A 27,898-nucleotide genomic window follows, 5' to 3' on the forward strand; every position below is an offset into this window, starting at 1 on the left:
CCGAACCCACATCTAGGACAATGTTCTTTCGATGACCAACCAATACTCAACACCCTTGAAAAAATACACCTGGCAGTCGCAAAGATAATCTAATATATAATTTCGAAAGAGATTTTGCATATGTACATATATTTATTTATTTATTTATTTTATTTATTTTATTGTCACAAATCAATACACACTCGCCATTACAGATTTGCTCCAATGCGACGGGTGTACGTTAATGAAATACATAAACAATCAGAAATCAGAAATACAGTAATACATACATATACAATCAGAATATATAGAATATAACAATTAGTCAGAAATAATAATCATAGTGACATCTATGGATTTCAGATTACTGTGTATAATTATCACAAATTATACACAGGCAGATTTTTGTGACAACAGGATTAGATTTAATACCAATTTTCAGGAACCGTTTCAGCAATGATCAGATAAAATTGGCAAACTCTGATAGAGAAACGATCGATTTGGAGTCACAAAACCCCCAAATCTAACCAGCAGTGGCGAGGACACGAACCTATGACCTCAGTGATGCTAAATATATACGCTATCACTAAGCCAAACTGCTGGCTATATATGTAACCTTGGTTGGTTGGTTCGTAGACAACACATTCGATTTATTTATTTTTTCAATTCATAGGCACCGATTCGATTCGATTCAAAGGATTTGAAAGCCCCGGGGGCGAAGTCTCAGGGGGTGAAGTCCCGAGGGGCGCCGGGGCGAAGTCCCGAGAGGCGCCAGGGGCGCAGGCGCCGGATTCTGGTATACATATATTTTCTAAAGAGACTTAGTATATATGTTTGTTTGTTCGTGACAGTCAATTTAATAAAAAAACAAATGAGTATTCAAATAAATTTAATAAACTGTTTACTATTAGATTAGTCATGTTTAATCGGTTTATATTACAAATACCAAGCGAAGCCGGGTAAAACCACTAGTAGAATATAAAAGACCTAGCTCTATGCGGACCGAATATATGTATACCTGCTATCCCGTAATTTCCCTGAATTATATTTCGGGTGTATTACAAGTTGTAACTTGCAACAGCAATCCACAAGAAAACAAAAAGACAACTTAAATGCATTTTAAAAAGTACGATGTCCTTTTTCGTATTTTTTAAGGAATATAAGGACTCTCATTTCTTTCGGCCGCCTGTATTCCGTTTGACACATTTGTACATGTAGTAGTCGCGGCCCTGGACATACACACGAATTATTACAATTATACTGTACGGTGGCTTTCAACCTTTCTACATATAAGGATGGACCGGTGAAAATAGCAGAAACATTTCGGGGACTGATTCTCCATCGACAGTTCGAAATTATCTGATACTCTATCGACAGTTCGAAAAAGGAATATATTTTTAGATGGTTCATATCTCGACTAACTTTTCACTGCATATTTAAATGTACATATATCTACCCTCGTATAGGTAGTACCTATTAGGTACATATGTATATTGTGGAAGCAACGAAATCTGGAAGTAAATTTTAAATTTAAAAAATATCATTAGTGGAAACCGTATATGCCAAACAACAGGCTAAAAAATTTACTTTCTACCGCGAAATCCAAATGACAATTGTTACGGTTTCTTTCTTACAAGCAGGCAACGTCTGCATATACTTTAAATAGAATGATTAGCTTATTCAAAAATTCAACCTTGAATATTATGTAAATTGTGGGCTTAATTGCTTCAATACATAATAATGCTCAAGTCTATATATAGTCTAATAAATACATGTATTTATTCGTGGTCTTTTTATCTTCTCAATTTGTGTAGGCTGAAATAAATTGAAATGTTTTTTTTATTTGTGAATGATAATACTGAGCAACAAAAAAAATTACCAGAGCGGAAACTAACCAATCTTTACTAAGTTTGACCCACTGAATTCGAATATGATAATGATTTTTGTTGTTTGGGTCTCCTTTACGAGATATGAGCGTTTAAAAAAATAAAAAAACTGACCAAACAAATGCAAAATAGCACAGATAAAAAATCCGTAAAAAAATATATATTTTTGACTTTTAAAATTCGCTAGAAAATTAATTATAAGTATTTTAAAACAATAAAAAATCACAATCAATAGAAAAAACATCTGACTATTGATTCCAATACTCACTTTGGCAACAGCAATACTAGATTTTGAATTAAAGACCGCAAAAGCCAAAATCTGTAAAAAGTGCGCATTTTTTTAAACGCTCATATCTCGTAAAGGAGACCCAAACAACAAAAATCATGATTTTTGATTGAGAAATTATGAGACGCTATAAACTCAAATTTTGCATGAAATAGGACAGGATTGCCAAATTGTTGGAACCGTTTCCAATGAAATCAGATAAATTGGAAAACTCGGAAAGGAAACGATCGACCTTGAAGAAACATCCAAGGTCCGACTAGCAACAAAGCCAGGAATAGAACCTGTGACATTTTTTTAAACGCTCATATCTCGTAAACGATCACGAACCAATAAAAATCATTATGATATTCGAATTCAGTGGGTCAAATTTAGTAAAGATTGGTTAGTCTCTGCTCTGGTAAATCAAAAATGTGATTTTTTGTTGCTCAGTGTAATGACCAAAAAAATGTTTGTCAAATAAGTAAAATCATAGGTACATACATACATACATTCCCAGTAATATTCTAGAATGAATAATATGAATGAATTGATTAAACTAATAACGCACTTATCAATGGTAAAATGGCGAAAGGTCCCGCCACATAATAATTATCATTATTACCCAAAAAAACATGTGTTATATGTACAGCAATAAATAAAAAAAAAACATACACGAAGAGTGGTAGGAGTTATCAGCAATAGCGCTGATTGAATTGAACGATCGGTACGCATAACGGCATCAGTCGTCGTGACGAACCAACGGTTGTGTGTGCTGCAAAACCACATCAAACAAGTAACTTATACGTTTTTTAACTACTTAAGATAAATATTGTTGTATCTACGAACGTCCTACAGTTTAAAAAGGTCAACAGAAAACCAAATACTCTCGTACGAAACATGCAATTACTATTTGATAGTAGTTGTATGAGATTGCTAATCACAAGTCACAGCAAAATGACGTATTGCTTTATATTTGGGAAATTTTGTTGATTTTAATTTACAACTAAGAGAAGCACTATGAAAATTCTAGTCGTTAGACACTTGAGTTAAAATAACAACTGTATGTGACATGATTGTGCCCTCGATTGTACTCCTGTTCGTTGCTAACTGATATATTAATATATTAATTATCCTTCAATAATTTCAAACGACCATATCGATTCCCCTATTTAGTAAAGTGTAATACATTATTTTGATTTTTAAATGCTTTTTATTATTAATAAATTATGTTCACAATACATCTTATATCTATTTTAATAGCTACTGATCTACTGATCATTTTCTATTTTACAATTTTATTTTATTCGGTTAGTAATCATCGTATTATATTATTCTAATGTTAATGTACTGCATAATAGGAAAAAGAGCTCAAAAACCTATTTACAATTCTTATAAATGCTCATAATACATCTAATACATAATATTAATTAAAGACTCTCTATAGTCGATGACCTAAAGCAGATTGTGTTTAGGCAATCTGTGTTTAATACATTATTTGTTTATTGTTGAATGTATGTATGTAGTTATTACCAAGGTGACACAACGCTACATCTCAAACAGTTTTGCACAGGTTAAAATTTATTTAACCAGTAATTTAATTTTTTTTTTTTTTTTTAAGTGCAACAGGTGCTAGCATAAACATTTTCCCAAATAAGCACTGTAAAAACATGTAAAATATTCTAGAAATATAGCTCGTAACATTGTTCGCAAAATCAATGTTATTTTATTCATTTATTTATACCAGGAAGGCCTAACAGGTAAACCCAATGCGCCTTCCTGGCCAAAAACAATTACATATACACATATTTATTCATACACAAATATTTAACTTTTTTTTATTTTATATTATCATGTTTTTCTGCTTTTGATTTTTTCTTTTTATTTTATATTTTACTTGTTTTATCTTATTTCATCTTTGTTTTTTCATCAAATGTAGGCCATTGTGGCGCATTAGGTTCTTCCTGTAATGCCACAATGGTCCAAAACTATAAATAAGATAAAAATAAATAAATAAAACAAAATAACGAGCAGAATAGACGAGTGGTTAGCATATAATGCTTTGAAGAGTGGTCGCGGGTTCAAATCCCACTGGTTTCTGCTGGCCAGACCTTGGATTTGTGAATCCAGATCGATCGCTTCCTATCAGAGTTTGCCAATTTATCTGATTTTCATTGATACGGTTCCAACGAATTTGCAACCTTACCCATTTTCTCGCAAAATCTCGAGTTTTCAGCAATTTCGAATTTCGCTGAATTGTATAAAATGCTGCAAATTTATAAATTTGACCATAAATGTCTCTGTGGATGTTAATTGATATGTATTTACTGAATTTCGCTGAATTGTTTAAAATACTGCAAATTTAAAAATTTGATCATATATATCTCTGTGGATTTTAATTGATATGTATTTATGTACTTTGTATAATACTGTTGCGTAGGGGTGGGTGGAGGATCCAAGTAAAAGGCCAAAGTCGTGTCACAGCATTTATAGGTGATTAAGGAGATACACGCACTGGCAGTGCAAGTACCGCCTTATAAGGGGCAGGTCTCTCAGGACATCTTCGACTTCCGATTTGTTTACCTATTGTTATGGTCACGTACTCGGATATGTATTCCCACGACTCTCAAACCCACGGTATCGGTCACATCTGAGAACTCCACAGGAATGCGACCGAGTGCTGCTACTACGCCATTGTTTAGCTTACGTGCATTTAGTTTGCAGATAATCCTCGAAACCAATTATAACGGTCGCACAGTGTCAAGGATGCGCCTCGGCTGAACCCGATTGCACTTAACCGGCGGCTCTTTACTAACCTCTTATTTTAGTATACGTAACAATACTAATCAAATTTGTATCAAATTTACAATGTTTCTAGCCAGGAAGGCGTATTGGGGTTACTTGTTAGGACTTCCTGGTATAAATTAAAGATTAAAATATAATATCCACGTTGTAAATAAAGATAAATAAACATACATACACATTATGCTAAATAATAAAATTACAAAATGAAGACAACATAAATAATATTAAATCTAAAATTAGTAAAAAAAAGTTAAGTGTAAATATGCAGCTAGAAACCATTTAAAACATGTTGCCTGACAGAACTGTATGACAAAGATCGAAAATCGAAAGATCTTAAGTGGAAAGATAAAAAAGGGTGCATGGTAAACGGTACATACTCACTTAATTTGCGCGAGCAGAATACAACAGGAACAAGAGGAACAGGCTTTTTCTCCCGTATTCTGCGCGCGCACATTAATACGGGAGGAAAAGCCTGTTCCTTTTGTTCATGTTGTATCCTTCTCGCACAAATTAAGTGAGTATGTACGTGAATATGTACCGTTTACCATGTGCCCTTTTTTTTGATCTTTCGACTTAAGATCTTTCGATTTTCAATCTTTGCCTTCCGATATTTGCGTTTTCGGTCGTTTCACATTCGGGCCCGTGACGGAGACCGAAACTTTATATACGTACATATATGTTCATAGATTTGCGTAAAAAAAATCGTGGATAATCCTTTCAATGTGCTGACTTGCACGTATTGTTTGGAAAATAATCAAAGTTACGGTCTTATTACTCTTTGTTATTGTTAATGAAAGTTCGCTATAAAATATAAATAAATTGTGTGTGACATTCGCGAAAACCGAAATGAAATATGATCGTTTAAATGAATCGGTGTTTGATCTTCATTCAATATTCTGTATCAATACATTATTCAATAGTTTACAATGCTTCGAATAATATTATTTATTTATTTATTTATTTATTTATTTTATTAATTGAAAAATCAACAGACAGGATGTACAGAGATAGGTATAAAAAACACAAAAAGTAAATAAATAATATATGTAACACCCGAGTCCAATAATAGATTTTTACAAAAATGAAAAAGATAAATATAAGGAAAACAATAATAAATAATAAAATATTATTTCAGACTCGTTATATTAAAAGGAAACATTACAAAAAGGAATATTTGATTTAAACCAATCAAACCAAAGTACAAAGTGGTTTGTAATAATAAATAATTGGTAGTTATTGTAAATTCAAGAAATGGATACTTTCACATCAATGAACCAAATCTATGCTTTTCAATTCAATGAAAATACATAATTGATGGTTGAAAATGAAAATGTCTCCATAGCGCTTTTACGGATTATGGAAATTAGAACCTTCTGAAATTTAAATTTCAGTCATTCGTTTAATTGTATTTGTTTAAATTTCAGTCATTCGTTTAATTGTATTTGTTTAAAATTCAACATATGTATTCATGATTTATTTCAAGTGTCTGTTATCATCTTAAATTGAATATCAAAATCTAATTTGTGTGATTTGTAATGTTTTTAATTCGTGATAAAATCTTACGATATGATTTTATTGCCAACTTATAAGAAAATTTCTAAGATAAAAATCAGTAATAAAACAATTTGTAACATAAAAAATGTGATTATTTGTAAATTCACGTAATACGAAAATTTGTAGTGTCTTGTATTAAATTTTTTTGTGTAAAATATTGAAAATTAAAATACGCAATTTCGCACTGTGTATTTTATCAATGTTTTAAAGGGCATGATTTTGATTTTTAAATGCTTTTTATTTTTACAAAATTATGTCCACAATACATCTTATATCTATTGTTCCGACTTTTGTAATGACGTGTGGCAAACAGTCTTATTAACTGATTGTCGATTGGCATTATTGACGAGTTGGCATTAGTGTCGGCCCAAGCGGAAATACGCGACGGTCGACAGAGTTCGAGCAGACGGCGTACGGACAACTTGTGTTCCGTACGCTCCGCTGAACCACCACGTGCAAATTTTACATTTCAATAAACTACATCAAACCATTATCGAAGTCTTTTCCATGATGGTCACTTCGAACCGGACACCAGTAACCTAGGCCACAACACCAAACGGACAAACCAATAGGAAAAAACGTGGTCGAGAAAAAATGGATGTCAATTAAGAAATCGGTATCGTTCCTTTGTTACTATCCATACCTTTCCAATACTAATAACATGTTTGCTTCTATTTCAGCAATATATTGATTGATGTACAGAGGTACATGACCGCGTGATTGACGCAGAAAATATATAAATAAAAACATAACCTACAAAGACGCATGGGACACAGAGGTAATCCAAAATTATCGGAACGATCACATAAACATCGTAAAGGATATTCAAGTAAGTGAATGTATTCAATCTCAGGCAATCTGTTCAAAAGGCAATCATGTGGGTAGGTCAGTTTTAAAATATGTTTTAAAGTATAACAATTAATTAACGCGATTGTATAAAATAATATCGCGCTACGAAGGAATGTTTCATCGGTCGCATCGAATTTCGTATTAAAAGTGTAAAATCAGATGTAGTGTAAAATTAGCAAAGCACGTGGAGAATTATACTTGTAGCCCCAAAGTGGATTAAATCAAGTACATACCGGTATATTCATATCGGTAGATCTTTGTTTCTTAATGTGTGTAGAAACACCCTCCCCCCCCCCCCCTCCACAATAAATGTGGAATTATACTTGTAGCCCCAAAGTGGCTTAAACCAAGTACATACCGGTATATTCATATCGGTAGATCTTTGTTTCTTAATGTGTGTAGAAACACCCTCCCCCCCCCCCCTTCCACGATAAATGTGGAATTATACTTGTAGCCCCAAAGTGGCTTAAACCAAGTACATACCGGTATATTCATATCGGTAGATCTTTGTTTCTTAATGTGTGTAGAAACACCCTCCCCCCCCCCCCCTTCCACGATAAATGTGGAATTACACTTGTAGCCCCAAAGTGGATTAAATCAAGTACATACCGGCATATTCATACATCGGTAGATCTCTTTGTTTCATAATGTGTGATGAAACAGTGGTGATTTAAAATAAATCACAAGACTTGTAGCCCCAAAGTGGTTTAAATCAAGCACCCACCAATTTAGGGTTGTAATTTCTTCCAAAATATGTTGGATAGATTCTGGTGATAATAGTTAAAGTAGAATATTAAGATTCACGGTTAATCATTGAATATTATTACCTTATCTCTACGAATAGTTCAATTGACAGCTATAGTAGAGAACAACTGTATTTATGAGACGAAATAGTGCAACTTTCTGAAACAAATGTCAAGTGCTGAAAACGAGGAAATAGAAGCTTCGACTTCCAAGTCGCATAAAGGTCGAAATCCAACTAGGGACGTAGAACCTATTAGAGACAGGTCAAGCTCTAGAATACATCAGACTCGAAGTCAGACTCAATCGATAGAAATATTAGCGAAGGAAAATAAAGTAGAAGTTATAATGACGTCAATAGAATTAAGGTATTCAGGCGCGGTACAAAGACTAAAAGGAAAAATAGATAAATCCTCCGAATTAGATGAAGGACAGTATCAAACCATTAAAGAAGCATACGATTATGTCCGAAAACTCCATTACGAATATTTAGATAACCTTACAGACATACCGAAAGCGGCCAAAATAGACGAAGAGTACGATGCAATTACAATAACAGTTAAAAATCTTAAAGCAGCATTAGATTGCCAATCCTTTCAAGATAGTAAACTAAAGGTAGAGCAAGCAACAATTAAATTTGCTAGAGATAAGTTACCGACGTTAACCATTCCCACATTTCAGGGAGATCCATCTGAATGGCAATCGTTTCAACAAGCTTTTAAGAATATAATAGGAAACAAAACGGAATATTCGAATGTCACGAAATTGCAATATTTGCATCAATCCTTAATCGGTCCCGCTTTGGCAGCTGTATCAGGTTTAGATATTAGCTCAGACAATTACGAAATAGCTTGGAGTATTTTAGACAAGCAATATAATTTACCAAGACTTAATCTCAAAACTAGGATTAATTCACTTTGTGACTTAAAATTAATCACAAGAGAATCACATATCGAATTGAGAAATCTATTGAATCAGGTCACAGTGTGTATTAAAAACATTGAATCGTTGGGTTACGCGAGAGAAATTTTAGATCCATGGGTAACATGTTTAGTTCTAAGGAAATTACCTTTTAATATAGTAAGAGACTGGGAAATATCGCTGGTTAGCAGAGAAATGCCACCATATGAAAGTTTAGAGACATTCTTGCAGAATAGATGTAATGTATTACAATCTACTGCATCTGTAACTACGGTGAAGGAATTCCCTCATAGTCGTCAAAGAATCATGAGAACTCATGTCGCGAACAAAAACCCATCAAGTAAGGTAAACGCATGCGCATTCTGTCGAAATAATCATTTCATAGGCAAATGTGATAAATTCAAAGCAAAATCCAGTATGGAAAGAAATGAATTCGTTAAATCTAATAACATGTGTTTTAAATGTTTAAATTCATCGCATAAGATAACAAATTGCAAGTCTAACTATAATTGCTTAAGGTGCAAACAAAACCATCACACTTTGTTGCATCAGGACGATACATTTAGTTCCAATAATACGGGAAGGAAGTCAATTAATGCTCATTCTACTCATTTCTCTCAAAGGGAGATAATTTTACCGACGGTACAAGTAGACATTATAACGTCCAATGGAACGGTCGTTAAGGGTCGCACATTATTAGATTCCGGCTCACAAGTCAACTATGTTACCACATCTTTCGCTAAGAAGAATAACTTCAAATTAGAGAAAATCTCTCAAAAAATTGTAGGTATCGCTAATCAAGAAAGTAGCATTCGTCACATCACCAAGGTGACCATAAGGTCTTCAACCACTAATTACTCAACCAAAGTGTTGTGTTTGGTATTACCAGAAATTACTGGCGAAATTCCAACTGTGAAACTGGATCAACAGTTAATTTCAATACCAGCGGGAATCAAGTTATCAGATCCCCTTTGGAATAAACCGACGCCAATCGATTTCTTGCTCGGCGCCGAGATTTGCGTTCATGCTATGAAAGCAGGAACCATCCAGTTAGGAAAAGGTATGCCTATCTTAAAGGATACCGAATTCGGATGGACAATAGTTGGTCCATATCCCGAAGTAAATAATGCTCCAGGGAAGAGCCACATAGGCTTAAGTCAATTAGACAGTCACATTCAAAACTTTTGGATGATCGACCAGGTTCCTATGGTAAAACATCAATCTCTTGAGGAGAAAAGATGTGAGGAACATTTCCAAGCACACACATCACGAGATAAAAACGGTAGATTTTGTGTAGCTTTACCATATAAAAATTCCCCGGTAGTATTAGGAAGTTCATTGCACATTGCGGAGAAAAGACACAAAACTTTGGAAAGACGTTTTTTAGCCAATAATAATTTAAAAATGGAATACAATAAAGTTTTAGAAGAGTACATAAATTTAGGACATATGTCAGAGTGTGAACCTCCGGAGGCACATGAGGTTCATTGTTATTTACCTCATCACGTCGTGGTTAAGGAGTCTAGCCTTACCACTAAATATCGTGTAGTTTTTGATGCGTCCGCAAAGACAACGTCTAATATCTCACTAAATAATATTTTGATGGTGGGACCTAGTGTCCAATCAGATTTGTTAAGTTTACTACTCAACTTTCGACTCCATAAATACGTGATTACTGCGGATATTAAGCAGATGTACCGACAGATTCAAATAGCAGAGAAAAATAAAAATGTACAACGAATCATTTGGCGAACAGATCCCCAGAGTAAATTCAAGCATTACAAGCTTAATACAGTAACATTCGGAACTGCTTCAGCCCCATTTTTAGCTACTAGATGTCTAAATCAGTTAGCAGAGGAGAATAGAAACAAATATCCCATCGCTAGTAAAGTGATCGAACGTGATTTTTATGTTGATGATGTGCTCACGGGAACTAATACTATTGAAGCTGGTAAATTATTAAAGGTTCAACTGGAAACCATATTATTATCAGCCGGTATGCCCTTAAGCAAATGGACATCGAACAACTCCGATATAATCACGGATGTTAAAGCTGACGATTGTTCAGATTTTAACTTCTCTAACGAATCACACAAAACTTTAGGTTTATTTTGGAAACCGCGGGAAGACGTTTTTGTATTTAAGGTTCAAACCGAAGTCGAGACTGAAAATATAACAAAAAGAAACTTTTTATCAGTAATTAGTCAGATCTTCGACCCATTAGGACTATTATCTCCATTGTTAATTAATTATAAGATATTAATGCAATCTGTCTGGCAACAAACCATTGGTTGGGATGAATTCATTCCTCAGACAATCTTCAAAAAATGGAAAGATTGTCAATTATCCAATACAGTCATGAAACTTTATAAAATTCCTAGATTGATAATACTAAATAATGTCATTAATATACAGGCACACGGATTTTGTGACGCATCCGAGAAAGCTTATGGTGCTTGTATTTATGTAAAATGTACTGATCAATTGGGAAATTCCAAATGTCATCTTGTGTGTTCTCGTTCGAGAGTCGCTCCGCTCAGTTTTGTAACTATTCCGCGTTTAGAGCTGTGCTCCGCTATGTTATTATCAAAGTTAATGAAGTCAACAATAGACCAATTAACAATTCATATTAATGAAAAATATTATTGGACGGATTCAACCGTCGCATTGCATTGGATTAGAGGAGAGTCATGTAAATGGACCACCTTCGTTGCCAATCGAGTGGCCGAAATCCAATCAATATCTCAACCCATTGAGTGGTACCATGTCTCCTCTACAGACAATCCAGCAGATTTAATTTCTCGAGGGACTCAACCATCAGAATTAAATCATAATTCGTTATGGTGGGACGGCCCTAGTTGGTTGAAATTAGACGAATCACGATGGCCTCGAAGACCTCCTGAGATCACAATAGATCTTCCAGAGAGAAGGGTAGTCACTAACGCTACCCTTGTGAGGGAAAATAATTGGATAGATAAACATTCTCATCTTCCAAGACTCCTTCGAGTTTTATCATATGTTCGTCGGCCACTAAGGAATAAACAATTAAACGTTAAAGAAAATAACGAACCGTCCGCTTTAGAATTAAAAGATGCTTTAAATAATTTGATAAGGTTATCGCAAATGGAATCATTTCCATTGGAATATCGTTTGCTGAGCAAGGGACATCCAATTCCCAGTAGCAGTAAATTAGCTAAATTGTCCCCTCTATTCCACGAGAATTTAATTTGTGTTGGAAGTAGACTTCCTCTGGGAACAACTCTATCAACGTCACCCATTATCTTGTCAAATAAGCATAAACTTACACACATGATTGTCCGAGATGCGCACTTGAAATATATTCACTTGGGTACTCAAGCCTTACTGTCGTTATTGCGGCAGACCTATTGGCCATTGGCCGGACATAATACTGTCAAAGGAGTGGTGCGTTCATGTGTCATTTGTTTCAGAAATAAACCACTGTCACACAATAGATTAATGGGATTACTCCCGCTTGAACGTACCACTGCGAATTTTCCTTTCAGTCATGTGGGGATAGATTTCGCAGGACCTTTTCCTGTGAAGAGTGGTTGCAATAAGAATTCTAAGATAATTAAGGGTTACGTTTGTGTCTTTGTGTGTTTTTCCAGTAAGGCAGTTCACTTGGAACTTGTCGGAGACTTAACGAGTTCAAATTTCTTAAATTGTTTAAGAAGATTCGTAGCCAGACGTGGCAGGCCCAATACGATATATTCCGACAATGCTACTAATTTTGTCGGTGCAAGTCGTGAACTCGTTAATTTAGTAAAATTAATTTACGAACGTCCTCATGAGGAGAAGCTACTACGGTATGTAGCCTCCGAAGGGATTCGTTGGAAGTTTAACCCGCCAAGGGCGCCTCACATGGGAGGGCTGTGGGAAGCAGCGGTTAAATCCATGAAGATTCATTTAAACAAGGTGTTAAAGGCCACCACCTTAAATTTCGAATCATTTTGTACGGTATTGACTCAAATAGAAGCTTGCATGAATTCCCGTCCTCTTAGTCCCTTGTCTTCGGATCCACTAGACCTTTTACCCCTCACACCTGGACATTTCTTAATTGGCAGATCCTTACTCGCTCTTCCAATGGAGGTTAAATATAACACTAATGTCCATGCCAATCTGCTTCAGATACAATTGACCACAGCAGCATTTTGGAAACGTTGGTCGGCGGAATATTTACATTCTTTGCAGTTACGACACAAATGGAAGAAGGACTCGAGCAACAATCTGAGTGTGGGTCAAATGGTCCTGTTAAAGGAGGAACACATGCTGCCAACCCGATGGGTCTTGGGTCGAGTCACTAAATTGTATCCCGGACCAGATGGCAGAGTTCGAGTCGTCGACGTCTTTACTGCCAGCGGAGAGTTTCGTCGGTCCAGTCATCTAGTGGCGCCATTGCCGATTCTACCACAAGGACCACTTGACAGGAAGGAAGATCAGCAAGAGGGAGGAGAAACAGCAGCTTCAATTCCGTCAACTTCGGTAGCTTAGTTTAACCCGAAGACACTACCCCCAACTCATATTACTTATTAGATGTAATCATGAGTTTAAATCAGTCAATGTTAATAGTAGTACTCCGTAATTCACTTTAATTGTGTTGTGTGTATAATTTAAGCTATTTTCATTTTAACATTCGGCAGTATATATCTCCGAATTTAATCTAATCATTTTGTCTTTATAATATAAGACTTGTCTCATGTCATCACTCGGAAGGATTATATCCGAGTTTAAAATAAACTGTTCAAATTTGACAGTTAAAATTAGATTCATGATTTGTTAATGTTAGTCTCCAAGCCACACTTAATGGAGCATCTTAAATTATTTCATGTCTACTTAATTATAACCTGCCGGGAGTCATCCGCAGGTCTTATGTTTCTTGTTATGAAAACATAAGTTAACTCTTACTGTTTATAGTATTTATGTGAATCATAGAATAAGTAAATATTATAATACTGAACATTTCGATGTAACGTAGAGACATCTATAATCATAGTTCGCCTTCATTTCCTGCTTGTAGGAATGAATGAATGACTTTCCAATTTACTTTTAATTTAGCAATGTTTGTGCTACTTGTTGATGAAATCAAGTTAACTTAGGAGCATTACACTCACTAATCAAGTTTAGTTGATCGGTAATAGCTGATCTGTCTTGACAACTGTAACAGTGTCAACATTGTATTGTCTAAGTTAACATCAAGATGAGGAATGCTTAAGTTTTAAACCATATACAGTCCACTCTCTCTTCTTTAAAGTAAACTTATCTTGTAATGCTTATTCACAGCTTCAAAGGAGATTTCAAAAATTTTAATGTAAAGAGAAACAACATTCACCAGAGGTATACCTATAAGTTGAAATATTACTGAACCAATAAATTGATTTTATCCTCACACTGGATGAGGCAAAGGTTTCATTATTCACCCTCTATTTAATTATTTTAAGAGCTATGATTTATTGTAAACGACTCGTCAGTAATGCTGTAACTCTGTAGAATAACTGTATTGTTCAACAGTTTTCCTATGTGGGACTATGTTCCGACTTTTGTAATGACGTGTGGCAAACAGTCTTATTAACTGATTGTCGATTGGCATTATTGACGAGTTGGCATTAGTGTCGGCCCAAGCGGAAATACGCGACGGTCGACAGAGTTCGAGCAGACGGCGTACGGACAACTTGTGTTCCGTACGCTCCGCTGAACCACCACGTGCAAATTTTACATTTCAATAAACTACATCAAACCATTATCGAAGTCTTTTCCATCTATTTTAATAGCTACTGATCTACTGATCATTTTCTATTTTACAATTTAATATAATTTGGTGAGTAATCATAGTATTATATTATTCTAATATTAATCTACAGCATAATAGGAAAAAGAGCTCAAAAACCTATTTACAATCCTTAGAGGGCATGATTATATGCCTTGCATAATATTAAATGTATATTTTATAGATCTTAAATTAAAACTTAATTATGTATACATATGTATGTATGTAATTCATAACTGTGTTATATCATATTATTCCAACATAGAATGCTTGCTGAGATTCCAAAAGTTGAAGAGCTCGTGCAAAAAGCCAAAAATGAATATTCTCGAATATTCGGTTCAGTGCCAACAATCGCGGCCTGTGCTCCGGGTCGAGTTAATCTAATTGGTGAACATACCGATTACAACGATGGTTTTGTCTTGCCTATGGTAAGTTATCATTGTCATAAAAAAAAACATGACACATATAATATAATATAATAAATCCATACTATTTATTAATGTTGTTTTATCGGCGAATTTTCAAAAGTGGCTCAATTATATCATATTCACTTTGTCACTGATAAGTTTGGTGGCAAAAATTTTTCGCTATATGTAATCTTAATTGGCCGCATAAGCGATAACAAAATTTAGCAAAACGCTTCAATAATCTTTCTAATGTTTATTTTTTTTACCTCACATTTCTCATAATCCAATACAATGCTGATTTAAATGATTAAAATAAAATCGCGATACAAAGTTATGAGACATTTTTTTGTTTAGAACATTTCGGCAATAACAATGTTCTATTCTGAACTATAAAGTCAACTCCGTTGGTTTTTAAATAATCATCGTTATTGAACTTGATCTCAACAGTGTATGTGGACCAGTTTGGCTTGGCTGCGTACACATCAAACATGTGTAGTTTGATTTACACAATTGTTATTAATTGAGCAATTGCATAGATATGCATATTGTCTTCCAAGTATCCAAATGATTGTTGATGAGACGGCCTGAAATTTGTGTTTACAATTGATATTTTAATGAACATGCTTGAAAATATGTCTATGACAACACACATTGCTGTTTTCTTTGATAATTATATTTTACAAACATGCTATTTTTACACGTTATTGACGTGTTCACAATAATATCTTATGTGATAAATTATGTATATATGTATACTCAATTTATTTTTCAGGCACTTCCTTTGGTAACCGTGGTAGTTGGAAGTGAGAATGGAACAAATGTGTGTGAAGTTACTACTCTAGCTCAGGTTGAAAATGAAGATAATAGGGTTAAGTTTGATCTACCTAGTGCTGATAACAATCTGAAACCGGGAAATCCACAATGGGCCAACTACGTCAAAGGAGTTGTGGCAAATTTTGAAGGTTAGATAAATATTTTCATTTTTATAAGTATGTATTTGTTTACTGATCGATTCTTCCTGATATTAAAGACCTTAGAAGGAAGCTGTCAATCAATATTTTATCATTTAAACGTATACATATAATTATTTACAGAAAATAGTTCAATTTTCATGAGGTTTTCAAAACTAGATAGAGATATCAAACATAATTAATGATAACGTTTGACCCTTATCTTTATATTTTTAACAGTTTAATTAATATTTACCAATTCTTATCAATTCGTAAATAGTGTATGCTTGGATAATCATAAAATTGCATGAATTGTGACCTGAAAAAAGAAGGAAGCCGACTCTTTTTTTGTCGACAACGTGTAAGGTAAAGTTGTAACTTTAATCAAATTACAGGTGAGTTAAAGGGATTCAACATGACAATCTGCTCTAGTGTACCTTTGGGAGGTGGAGTATCCAGTAGTGCATCGGTTGAAGTTGCTACATTCACTTTCCTTGAATGTCTTACTTCTACAACGGCGAAGTAAGAGTAAATAAAAAAAGACTATATTAATCGTTCGAGAGTTTTTGTTAAATCATACACGTATTAATTTTGTAGACCAAAAGACAAAGCATTGATATGTCAAAGAGCAGAACATGAATTTGCAGGAATGCCTTGTGGAATAATGGACCAATTCATATCGACAATGGGAAAAGAAAACCATGCACTACTAATCGATTGTATGTAAGTCTCTATATAAATTCAGATTAAACTGCTTGATTATTAAAATTGATTAAATAAATTTATTCAGTGCAATAATAACATACGCAGGTCTTTAAAATCCCACCTGATACCAATAAAAAATGAAGATATCATATTTTTAATCACCAATTCCAATGTAAAACACAAGTTGAGTGGAAGCGAATATCCACAAAGGAGAGCTCAATGTCAGAATGCAGCAACATTGTTAGGAGAGTCGTCTCTTAGATCAGTTGAACTACACGAACTCGATGGTAAGAATGTGATATTTTATTTATCTTATTTATACAATCGGATGTGGAAAACTAATAAAATAAACAATAATAGCACTTAGGAACCTGAAAGTTGATAAAGGTACAATAAATAGGGCAGAGCATGTAATATCAGAAATCAAGAGGACACTTGAAGCCGCAACGGCACTTCAAGAGAACGATTTCAAAAAGGTACAATCATTGAAATTTTTGTATCGATTTACTAAATAATGACTTTATTTTATAATTGTAGCTGGGTAAGCTTATAAATGAATCACACAATTCACTCAGAGATTTGTTTGAAGTGTCGTGTCCCGAATTAGATAGTTTAGTCGACATTGTCAGGGGTTGTGATGGCGTTCTCGGGTCACGTATGGTTGGAGGAGGATTCGGTGGATGCACCATCACTCTGGTAAACAATTCAATTCCTTGCTATTGTGAATTAAGTGATATGTTCAATTTCAAATTAATTAACATATGCATGTTTCAGGTGCACCAAAATTCGGTGGACAAAGTGATGGAATCAATTACAGAAAAATATGCCGGAACACCTACTTTCTATATATGCAAACCGTCTAATGGAGCAAGAGTGTTATCATTGCAATGATAATTTTTAAAATGGCATTCACTGTAGCATCGTTTAAACTATTTTTCTTATTTTTATATTCACATTTTAAATGTGTAGCTGAATAAAGATACAATTTATAACATTTCACAAACAAAAATGAAAACGAAAAACGTATTTTCTTAGCCTTCGACTTATTTTGCGTAGAATTCTGAACTGATACCAGTAGAATATATTATTTATATTTCTATTCTATTGAAAACTGTTTATTTTTATTCTTCAATCTATCATCTAAGACTGAGACCACTATGTATGCATACGTAGATATCTTTATTCAACTATACTTTTCATAATGACCATAAATTACTTAAATAAAAAAATTAAATATATTTTCTTCGTTTTAAACAAACTCAATCTGACACACTTACATACATACATACATACATAGTACATATTTGTGAATATATATCAAATATTTATTATAAAAATATATTTTATTTACATGATATATAATATTTTCAACTATATATTTTTGAACATAAACATATCACAGAGAAACGATTACTAAGTAACAATAATCAGCATTTTTTTTAACATTTGACTAGGAATTAATGAATTAAAAAGTATGTAATAAAATAAAGTAAAAATATAAGTGTTTAGTTAACACATTTCAAGACTCGCGATCAATAGCTTCCTGCAGAAACCTCCATATTTATGCAAATTAACCAATTCTAATATGTTTTCTGAAACATCAAATCCGATGACATTTTTTTCAATTAAGCTTGAATACATCTTGAAAATGAATGCAGTGAAATTCTACTACAATACCAAAATCTCTAGAATTATTTTTGCCATCCCAAGCCAAATGACAACAAATTATCTGTATTCGAAATTCATTATAACGAAACAATTTAATAGGTCCTTAGATGTTTGTTATAATGGGATTGGTCTTACATCAATACATATTGCCAAGTGTTACCAAGATGTTACTTGGTGTAGAGTAACATACATAATTAGAGTAATCCTAATGTCCTAAGTTCCATTTGTAAGAAAGCTTTCATACTAGGATCAGTAATATTTTCTAGTATTTTCTTTGCAATAATTGGATCAGCTTTAGACATTTCTTTGGAGAGTGCTTCAGCCCATGCTATATAAACACAATTAGGACAGCCTGACATGCAACATGTAGTTGGAGGGTTATCTATCGACACCTAAAACCATAAAATACAATTAAAATGAAAAAATTATAATAAAATTTGCCCATTATGCAACTTACGGGTTCTTCGGGAGTATACATTGGACGTTTGTCGCGATCTTTATTGGTGGGCGGATTTGTGCTATCTGAGAACATTCTATTTAAAATCCAAAATGACGTCTTACTTATATGAATTTTGCACGATCGACAAACGTTCGACATCTGAAATAGAATTATTACAAATGTTAGATATATTGAAATTGAAATATATAGTTCGATAATATGTATACGTATTCAATAAATTACGGTTTTTATTTTTATAGCTGAAATCTTAATAGAATTTATATTACGTCAACGTCACGTTTTATAGATTTTTTTGGTTCAAAATAACAAAACGAAATTTCGTCATAACAGAAATGGTATTTGACATTGCAGATCGCGCTCGTGTCGTTGGCCTCACATGTTTATTATTTGTAGACCATAGCCAATTAAATAGTACATATTATGTGTTTCGATACTACTATTTTATTGGTAAATAAGATTAATTGATTAAGGATATTTGACATGTGTGTTTTTACAAATTCGCTTTCTGGTAGACGTAAAAATCACCGTATGTAAAAACAGTGAAAGGCGTCGTCCACACACCCGATATCTACTACCAATATTTCCATATCCAGTTCCCATATTGCAACCTGTGGTTGCTATTTAGGAACTGGATATGGAAATATCGATAGTAGATATCGTGTGTGTGGACAGCGCCAAAGGCTGCCTGACCAGATGAAATTCAATCTATATCCACAACTCCATTAAAATCCATTAAGACAATATTAATTTGGGAAATTTTACAAGCAATAGTATCCAAAGAATAAGTTATTATAATAATAATATAAGTTGTAAGAAGGAGGCAAAAATAGATTTTTATTGATTTTTTTCAAACGATTTGTTTGAAGTTTGTCGAATTTGTATATTTAGAGATGCCTTATATCAAAAATAATTATTTAGTTAGTTAGTAATCTATTTGGATTTTATTTGGTAAAGCTTAGACCACACTAGGTGGCACTGCACTGCTGCGACGAAGTGCCGCTAAATATTGTTTGCATGAAATTGTATGAGATAGAACGCACTACGAGTAGCGCGACACTGCGCATCAGAGTTACCTTTTATTCCAACTCTAATGTGTTGTGTTGTGTTGGGTTCGGTGATTACTAGTCAAATGTGAACCGGTCACAAGACAACCGATCGCTTTAGATCGGTCACATGTGATCACCCGTCACACTAAAACTAGTCACGAGAAAACTGGTCACACCCTAAAACTGGTCACGAGAAAACTGGTTACACCCTAAAATCGGTCACGAGAAAACTGGTTGATCGATTTTAGGGTGTGACCAGTTTTAGTGTGAAGGGTGATCACGTGTGACTGATCTAGAGCGACTGGTTGTCCTGTGACCGGTTCACATATGACTAGTAGTCCGTTTACCGTTGTGTTGCTGCAGCGCATTGTCTCCTAGTGCGTTCCGACTTAAGTTCGAATATATTTTTATTTTTTATTTTATTTAAATAGGCACACATACAGAATAAAATATAAAAAGAAAGTTGTATAATGAGACAAAAAATAATAATAAACATAAATAAAAATATAATATTCCATTTACAGTGAGCACCACATGGTGATATAAAAAAGTAAAATTACAAAAACATCAAGATTTTAAAAAAAAGAAAAGAAACAGATAAAGAAAAAGATACAGATAAAGTAAAAAAGAAAAAGAAAGACTATAAGGGTGAAGAAGCAAATCAACCACATATTATTTTCTTCACCTTTGTCCTAAAAATACTAAAAGAGTCTCTAAAGAGGTCAGGACAATCATCTAAGCTATCGTAAATACGGCATATACGAACGATTGCACTATTGAAAGAGGTGTTGCTTTGACAAATAGGTGGATAAAAAAGATTTGTGAAACTTATGAAATTTTTATGCCATTGGCGCATGCTACACAATCAATTCGGATCGTGATTTTAGTATAGAACTGGATACGGAAAATATTATAAGTAATATTGTTGGTTTCGACGACTTCATACAGATGACTGATAAAAAATTTCAAAATCAAAAATAATAAGATATTGTAATAGGTCCAGGCTTTAAACGTCGCTATTGCTCACACGCCCAGAATTTCAGGAATGAATTTAAGGGTTAAGTAAGAAGAAAAAAAATCAAAAAATCAATATACAACTTTTTAATCATAAACGCACTTACAAATATAGCAAACGAACCAAGCGCCCTAGTAACTATCTAGTTAAATTTAGTCGCGAGACCGAAATAAATTGAAAATGGAGCAGCGTCGACGTGCTGGCCGTGCAGGATTTCGGCATTCGGCGTCGAGCGTGGAGTGTCGAGTGTCGAGTGTTGGCTGTCGGCCACTTCCCCGATCGGCGCGCACACGTTCAGTCGAATCCCGACGCAGCACGCGCATCGCCATGGCTGACGAGTATTTCTACGGTGAGTTGTCTTCGCGAGGCTTTCCCGCACCCGACCGGCCACTCACGGAGGGGCTCGCGCGCGCCCTTCGCCCCCTGCGACCCTTCGCGCGTCGGCACTCGCATCCCTCGAAGCGAACGCCGAACGCCGAACGCCGGGCGTCGAGCGTCGAGCGCCGAGACGCCGGTCGTCGCCCTCCGGCTGCGAATACGCCGAGTCGGCGAGCGGCGAGACGCCCCCCGCCGCTGGGGACCTTCGCGGGGCGGATTCCTCGGCCGGAGCCCCCCGGCGCCCCCCGACACTCGGCGAGTCGGCGTCGCTGTCGCCCGCGCCAATTCGCTGCCGCCCCGCCATTTTTAAACGGGCCGGCCGGCCGGCCGGCTTCGCGCCGCGTCCTATGCGCGCGTTGCTTCCACCGTGACCCGCCACCACACGCCTCCTCATTCGATCGGCAAACACGTGATTGTCGCAAAAGTGTCTGTTTCGCGGGAACTCCCCCTCCCGCCCCCCCGCCGCACCTAACCTCACCTCCGCCGGCCGCGTGCCCGAATGACAGTTGGCGCCAATGCCGGCTTCCCGCACTTTTTCCCAGTTTCATTCATAAATACCACTACACTCCACTCCACTCCGCTCCGCTCTAAACGTCATTCATTTGTTTCAATTTGAATCTTTTTTTTTTTCGAATGAATTCGATTCGATACGTTTTTGCTGTTTCATCAGAGGACATAACCTCAAAGCGCTCGACTCGTCGAACATCAACCCCTCGATAAATAGTATTTTATCACCCGCGTTTTCAACAATGAACGCATTTTGCTTAACCTCAAAGTGATGTATGTATGTATAATACTCGATACGTCCATAACGCGTTAGAAGTCATATTGGGCATAAGACACGATACAAAGTTAGCAATATGAATCTACGCGCTCAAAAGTGCGGCACGCAACGCGTACGTCGACTCCAACGGTGAAAGGCGTTTCTTCGTGTAATTTATTATTTCGATGGGTTTCTCACACGTTTCTTCAGATATGAGGATAATATACTATTGAAGAGACGCTGCCGTCCGGATTGGGCGCTTGATCTCTATCGTATTTTTATTGCGTGTTTAAAACCAAACACGTGCTGCATGCCTCACCCCTCTGTTTTTACCGATCAATCAATTTCTCAGATGCGTATTTAAGTTTCACGCTCTGTAACGAGGCAATCCAACCTTTTTGTAATTCATTCAAATGAAATATTAAGCGTTTCAGTTTATTCAGTTTCAATTTATTGAAAATAATAAATGCTGTATTCGATAAAATGTAATGCAATATTCCAAAGTCGAAATCATGCAATGCTCGTAAATGTTGGTCAAAATCACTCGCAGGATTCCGTATATTGGAAAATGTAGATTGAAGATAATGCTGGAGATGGAACTTTCTCAGGCGTGCCAAATCTAAAGCCAAGCCTTAGAGGTTAATTTACCTTTGCTTCTTTTGTAACTTAAGTTGTCAATCGGGTTCATGCGAAATATTGTAGTTTTCGCAGTGTTTACTTTCGTTAGTACATATAAGTTCAAAGGTTGGCTTATCTTTGTAATAATCGATAATTATGTATACGTGATTCCAAGAAAAATAAAAATTCGAAAGTGTTAATGTTAACACAAAGAGTTGCTTAATAATTCGTTACAAAACCCTGTTGTAACTATCGCTCTTTCAACAGCGTACGATTAAAATTTTCAATGTACCTACAAAGTATCACGTGAAGTTTGTTAGATTCGATGTACAATTTTTATACAATATTATAATTGATAGTAATGTTTTCTTTTTTCAGGTGTTACCTTGTCGGAAACAAACAAAACCGAAACATGGGATCCTGAGATCAAAGCGGAGGAATATCCCCGCACAAACAAATTGGTCATTAGACAAGCTCTATTAGGTCAAGAGGCCAAAGACGGCGAATTCAATGTTGTTCAGGTGATTACGATCAATTTTGGCTTTTGCCATTCGATTTTTTTTTTTTTTTTACTTGTCAAGTGATGATATCCTCCACTACCGTACTATTGTTGATTAGAAATGGAAGGCTGTTTTAGTTTTTTCGTTCTAAGTGATCATCTGAGGCATTTGTCTGATTATATTTATAAACACTTAATTATCATTTTTATTTTGTATTTTATTATTATTTTAACTTTTTGTATTGTTTTTAGGTGGAAACCATGTCAATGAGGGATACCGTCAAAATCCCCGTCGCTGTTCTGAAATCTGGTGAAAACCGACAAGTCCGATTGGACTTAGAATTCCCAGATGCGCCTGTTACTTTTACTTTAATTCAGGTTAGTTTTAATACTAAAATTTCAAATTTTACCACTTATAATTATTTTCCTGAACTGATCCAAATTTTATTATGAAACTTTGAATGTATATTGTATTATTATTTTTTCTTTTTAAGGGGGCTGGTCCCGTACATTTAATTGGACAACATTTACTTGGAGCTCTTGTTGAAGAATTTGAAGATATGGATGATATGGAAGAAGAGATGCTCGACGAGGAAGAGGGTGATGAGCCTCATGTTAGTATTAAAAAAATCATTTCTTAAATTTTCTAACAACTTAATCGATATTGCGTTTTGCTCATGATTTGGAATTGCGTTGGAGTGATGACAACCAAACTACCGTATTTCTAGAGAGACGCTTAATTCGTTTTGATTTTAATAATCTCATTGATAGAATTGAGGCATTTGTCTGACCAACGTTTAGTAGTTCAATCGAAAGTAATTCCTACCCATTTGGTACTTTGCAATACGAGAATAGGATTCTATATAAGAAAAATAGCCAGAAAATTTCCAAGCTGAAAACATACATATTGTTAAGCTTGGTGCTATTTGCAGGTTGATGCTAAAAAGGCGAAGGCAAACAACAAACGCAAGAACGATGAGGTATGATTCTTGAATTAATACCACATGATTCGTATGAAAGAAATGCAGAATGAATACATAAATTGACATACGGTAACATGCCTCAATAATCGCCTATCGTCTAATAAAGTAATACGTATTTCTTTATTTATCTATTTTCTTTTTGATATATTTAACGATTGACACTCTTGTTTCAAATAGTAAAAAAAACTCATTAATTTCCATTATTAGTTACGATATTGATTGAATTAATTTTTACCTATATTATATCTTATTGAAAAATTGTTCTACTAAAAATAACAAGATTAATTCAAAATTATGAGCCTCCAAATCATTACATTACGTGTATAATAAGTACATTTTGGACATGTTATAATAATTTATTCGTTTTTTTTTTCCATATCAGGATGAGGAAGATGACGATGAAGAAGGTGCCCCCAAAAACAAGAAATCCAAAATGACTCATAACGCCAAGGGTAAAGCTCCAGCGCCCAAAAAGAATGCCAAGAAGTGAACAGTTTAGCTTACTTGGTTTTGATCTATAAAATATTTTGTGTCCGACCATATTTTGGTTGTTTTACATTTTAAGCTTGATACTTTACTGTTCACTTAATCAATTCAACTGATTTTTGTAGTACGTACAATATTTTGACATCTCTAAATCTCAGAAAAAAATAAAATAAGTTTCAGTATTATTTTTAAGTCTTCGATTACCATTTTTGAATATTGAATTCAAATATATTAGTCCATCTTCTAGAGATGTTTAAATATTCTGGAGTACATCCAATCTTTTAAGTTGAGCAGTAAATAAACTATTTATACTTAGGCATTGTGTAAGTTATACATATGTTGTCATTTTGGTGATGGCACCAGGATGTAATCTCGTGAAAAAAAATTTTTGTGTAAGTGTGAAAATTTCAACGTGATATAGAATACAACAAAATGATAACTAATGACTGTAGTTCATTCTTTATATTTTCTGACGGATTGTCTGTTTTTTTTTTTTTATTACACCATTCATTCATTCCCAATGATTGCGCGTTATGATTGTGCCAGTCATTATTTTTCTCGAATAGTTTTTAATAAAAACAATTTCAAAACTAGGTTATATGTGATTTGTCATTAATTTCTCTATATTAAGATATCTGACAGTAGTATGCAAGTTTTACTAAATCCAAACATTATTTGTTTGTTTTGTACATAATATATTACGTAAGATAACAGTAACAATAAACAAAACTTTTCTAAAATGTGTTCTTTACTTTATTTTGTTCTTATGCAGAAATGTCAGTTTGCTTTCACAGGTCATAAATTTTTAATGGAGTAATACTATACATTTATACCTACAGAATGTATATATTCTTATAACAATAATATTAAAGAATATGTTCATTGAACAGCAAAAATGTATTCTGAACGATTAATGAAATATAGAAGAGGCTTGTTAAAAATACCCAAGTCTACTTATTAGTATTATATAAACTGGGAGCTACTAACAATTTACTACCATTTAATTATACGAGAATGTACATCATTATATAATGAAAAATGCTACCCTAGAATAATCCCCATGTGTTTTAAGAACAGTATGTACATGAACGTAAACCCATTCCCCATTAGTTGTCAACTTGAATTTAAAATCAAAAAATGGTTCACTAGCTTCAGTTTCTTATAAAAACTAGTATTTTTTTCTCTTGCATTGAACACTGATGAAGCCGGTTGTTCTTACTTGGAAAGCATTCATCGAACGCCTATCTTTAATCATTGCAATATGTATGTAGTAACAATAAAGTTTTGTGATCACGCAAAAATTCAAACTCGAGATTTTTGACTGATTTCCAACTCCGAGTCTTTCACTGATCACGTTTTCATGATCTAGAAAAAAATGTATGTGTATTTTGTGGATTTTTTGAACACTGTTCGTCGTATCGAACTGAAACTTAATATTTTTACCTCAACCGGAAGTAGTACTTTTACTTTACGAGGATTTTTTATATTTTCCTCGGAAACCTTTTGGTTTATTGAACCGAAATTTCACATCTAGAAGTTTAAGCTTAATACCAAGTTATGTATAAAATTTGGAAAGCATCCGTCAACGGGAAGTGGCAGTTTACTCTTGTTCGATTTTTCTTCCACTATTTTTTCGATCCCTATAAACATGTGTGCTCTTCACGAAAAAATTTTAGTATAATTGTTATTTTATTTTATTTTATTAATTGAAAAATCAACAGACAGGATGTACAGAGATAGGTATAAAAAAAACAAAAAGTAAATAAATAATATATGTAACATCCGAGTCCAATAATAGATTTTTACAAAAATGAAAAAGATAAATATAAGGAAAACAAATTAAAAAGTAAAGAATAAAGGCATGACAAAATATGTAGTACATTGCATAATTAAACTATAGTATTAAAATATTTGGAAAAGGTTATAAGATAGAATATAAGAAGAAATTGAAATTTACAAATATAAAACAAATGAAAAAGGTAAATACAAAATAAACAAATGAAATGGAAAAGAATGAAAGCTATAATATGATTAAATAGCACATTACATAACTAAACTAAAGTATAAAAATAATGGAAATATTGGAAAAATAGAATAGGAGAAAAAATGAATCAATCGGTCAAGATTCTCTTGATGTTAGACCTGAATTGATGTAGGGAAATACCAAACAGATCAACCTCATTCAGCTCTCCGTTAAACATACGATAAACGCGCTGCAGATAAAAATATTTTTGGGAATTAGTATTGAAAGGATCAAGTGAAAAGAGTGCAACGCGTCTAGAGTATCGAACTGTGATTCTGAAATTAACCTTATTCAGTAAATCAGAACAATCAAGGAAACCATTTATGAGCTTAAAGAAGAATATAGCATCAGTATGTCGTCGCCAGACAGAAAGATTGTTAAAAGAAAGGATTTTTAAAATGTCGGAAACAGTAGAATGGGTATAGGTAGGAAAAAGGTAGCGTAAGGATTTAATAAATTTAAGTTGAACTTTCTCAATACAATTAATATGGGATAAATAAAAAGGTGACCAGATAATTGAGGCAAATTCAAGGTGAGACCTTACAAAGGAAAAATAAAGTAATTTTAGTACATAAGGATCATTAAAGGGTTTTGTTGAGCGGAGTAGGAATCCAAGAGATTTAAATGCTTTGTTGGTAATAAAAGAAATATGTTCAGAGAAATCTAGTTTATTATTGAGTATTACACCAAGATCTTTAATAGAAGATGACGTGTTAAGGATTGAATGATTTAATTGATATTGATTAGTAATAATTGACTTATTTCTAGTGAAATTTAAAATAGAGCATTTTTCTAGATTAATAAAAAGATCATTATTTAAACAATATATAGAGAATCTATCTAGATCTTCTTGTATCTTATGAGAATCGTCTATGGTGTATATAGGTTTGTAAATTTATATGAATGTAATAATAATAGTATAATTGTTATATAAATTAAAAATCATAATTTAATAAACCGAAAGTGGGATTTTTTCCTCAAGTCAAAAATATTGTGACCTCGATTTTTTCCACACCCCTGAACGTATGAAGCTGAAAATTTATGTATATTTGTGTTTTTTATGTACTAACTTGGAGGTAATAAGGTTTTGGTCATGATTCGTAAACCGGTAGTAT

At 34.1% G+C, this 27,898-nt stretch overlaps 3 protein-coding genes across 4 annotated transcripts; 2 read left to right on the top strand and 1 right to left on the bottom strand.

The window, feature by feature from the left end:
* The first annotated feature begins 2,798 nt into the window (after positions 1-2,798).
* Positions 2,799-18,066, top strand: LOC143918765 (galactokinase-like). The gene is made up of 9 exons (XM_077440814.1): positions 2,799-2,923; positions 15,048-15,210; positions 15,962-16,151; positions 16,535-16,661; positions 16,737-16,862; positions 16,950-17,131; positions 17,205-17,320; positions 17,382-17,540; positions 17,619-18,066. Exons 2-9 carry the CDS (start codon positions 15,049-15,051, stop codon positions 17,733-17,735), a joined length of 1,179 nt encoding a protein of 392 aa, XP_077296940.1. The 5' UTR covers positions 2,799-2,923; position 15,048; the 3' UTR covers positions 17,736-18,066.
* An 84-nt stretch (positions 18,067-18,150) lies between these two features.
* On the bottom strand, positions 18,151-19,357 carry LOC143918767 (oxidoreductase-like domain-containing protein 1). The gene is made up of 3 exons (XM_077440817.1): positions 19,195-19,357; positions 18,970-19,110; positions 18,151-18,904 (listed from the first exon to the last, which is right to left on the bottom strand). The coding sequence occupies exons 2-3, from the start codon at positions 19,108-19,110 to the stop codon at positions 18,707-18,709; spliced, it is 339 nt and encodes a 112-aa protein (XP_077296943.1). The 5' UTR covers positions 19,195-19,357; the 3' UTR covers positions 18,151-18,706.
* A 1,780-nt stretch (positions 19,358-21,137) lies between these two features.
* Positions 21,138-26,711, top strand: LOC143918977 (nucleoplasmin-like protein). Of its 2 annotated transcripts, XM_077441112.1 has the most exons (6): positions 21,247-21,382; positions 23,171-23,313; positions 23,544-23,669; positions 23,786-23,905; positions 24,224-24,271; positions 24,657-26,711. In XM_077441112.1, the coding sequence occupies exons 1-6, from the start codon at positions 21,361-21,363 to the stop codon at positions 24,762-24,764; spliced, it is 567 nt and encodes a 188-aa protein (XP_077297238.1). In that variant the 5' UTR covers positions 21,247-21,360; the 3' UTR covers positions 24,765-26,711. The 2 variants fall into 2 exon arrangements, with proteins under 2 accessions (XP_077297237.1, XP_077297238.1); XM_077441111.1 differs by lacking the exon at positions 24,224-24,271 and having other exon boundaries at positions 21,138-21,382.
* Positions 26,712-27,898: the final 1,187 nt, after the last annotated feature.

Source organism: Arctopsyche grandis, chromosome 11 (genome assembly GCF_051622035.1).
Source record: "Arctopsyche grandis isolate Sample6627 chromosome 11, ASM5162203v2, whole genome shotgun sequence".
Lineage (NCBI taxonomy): Eukaryota > Metazoa > Arthropoda > Insecta > Trichoptera > Hydropsychidae > Arctopsyche > Arctopsyche grandis.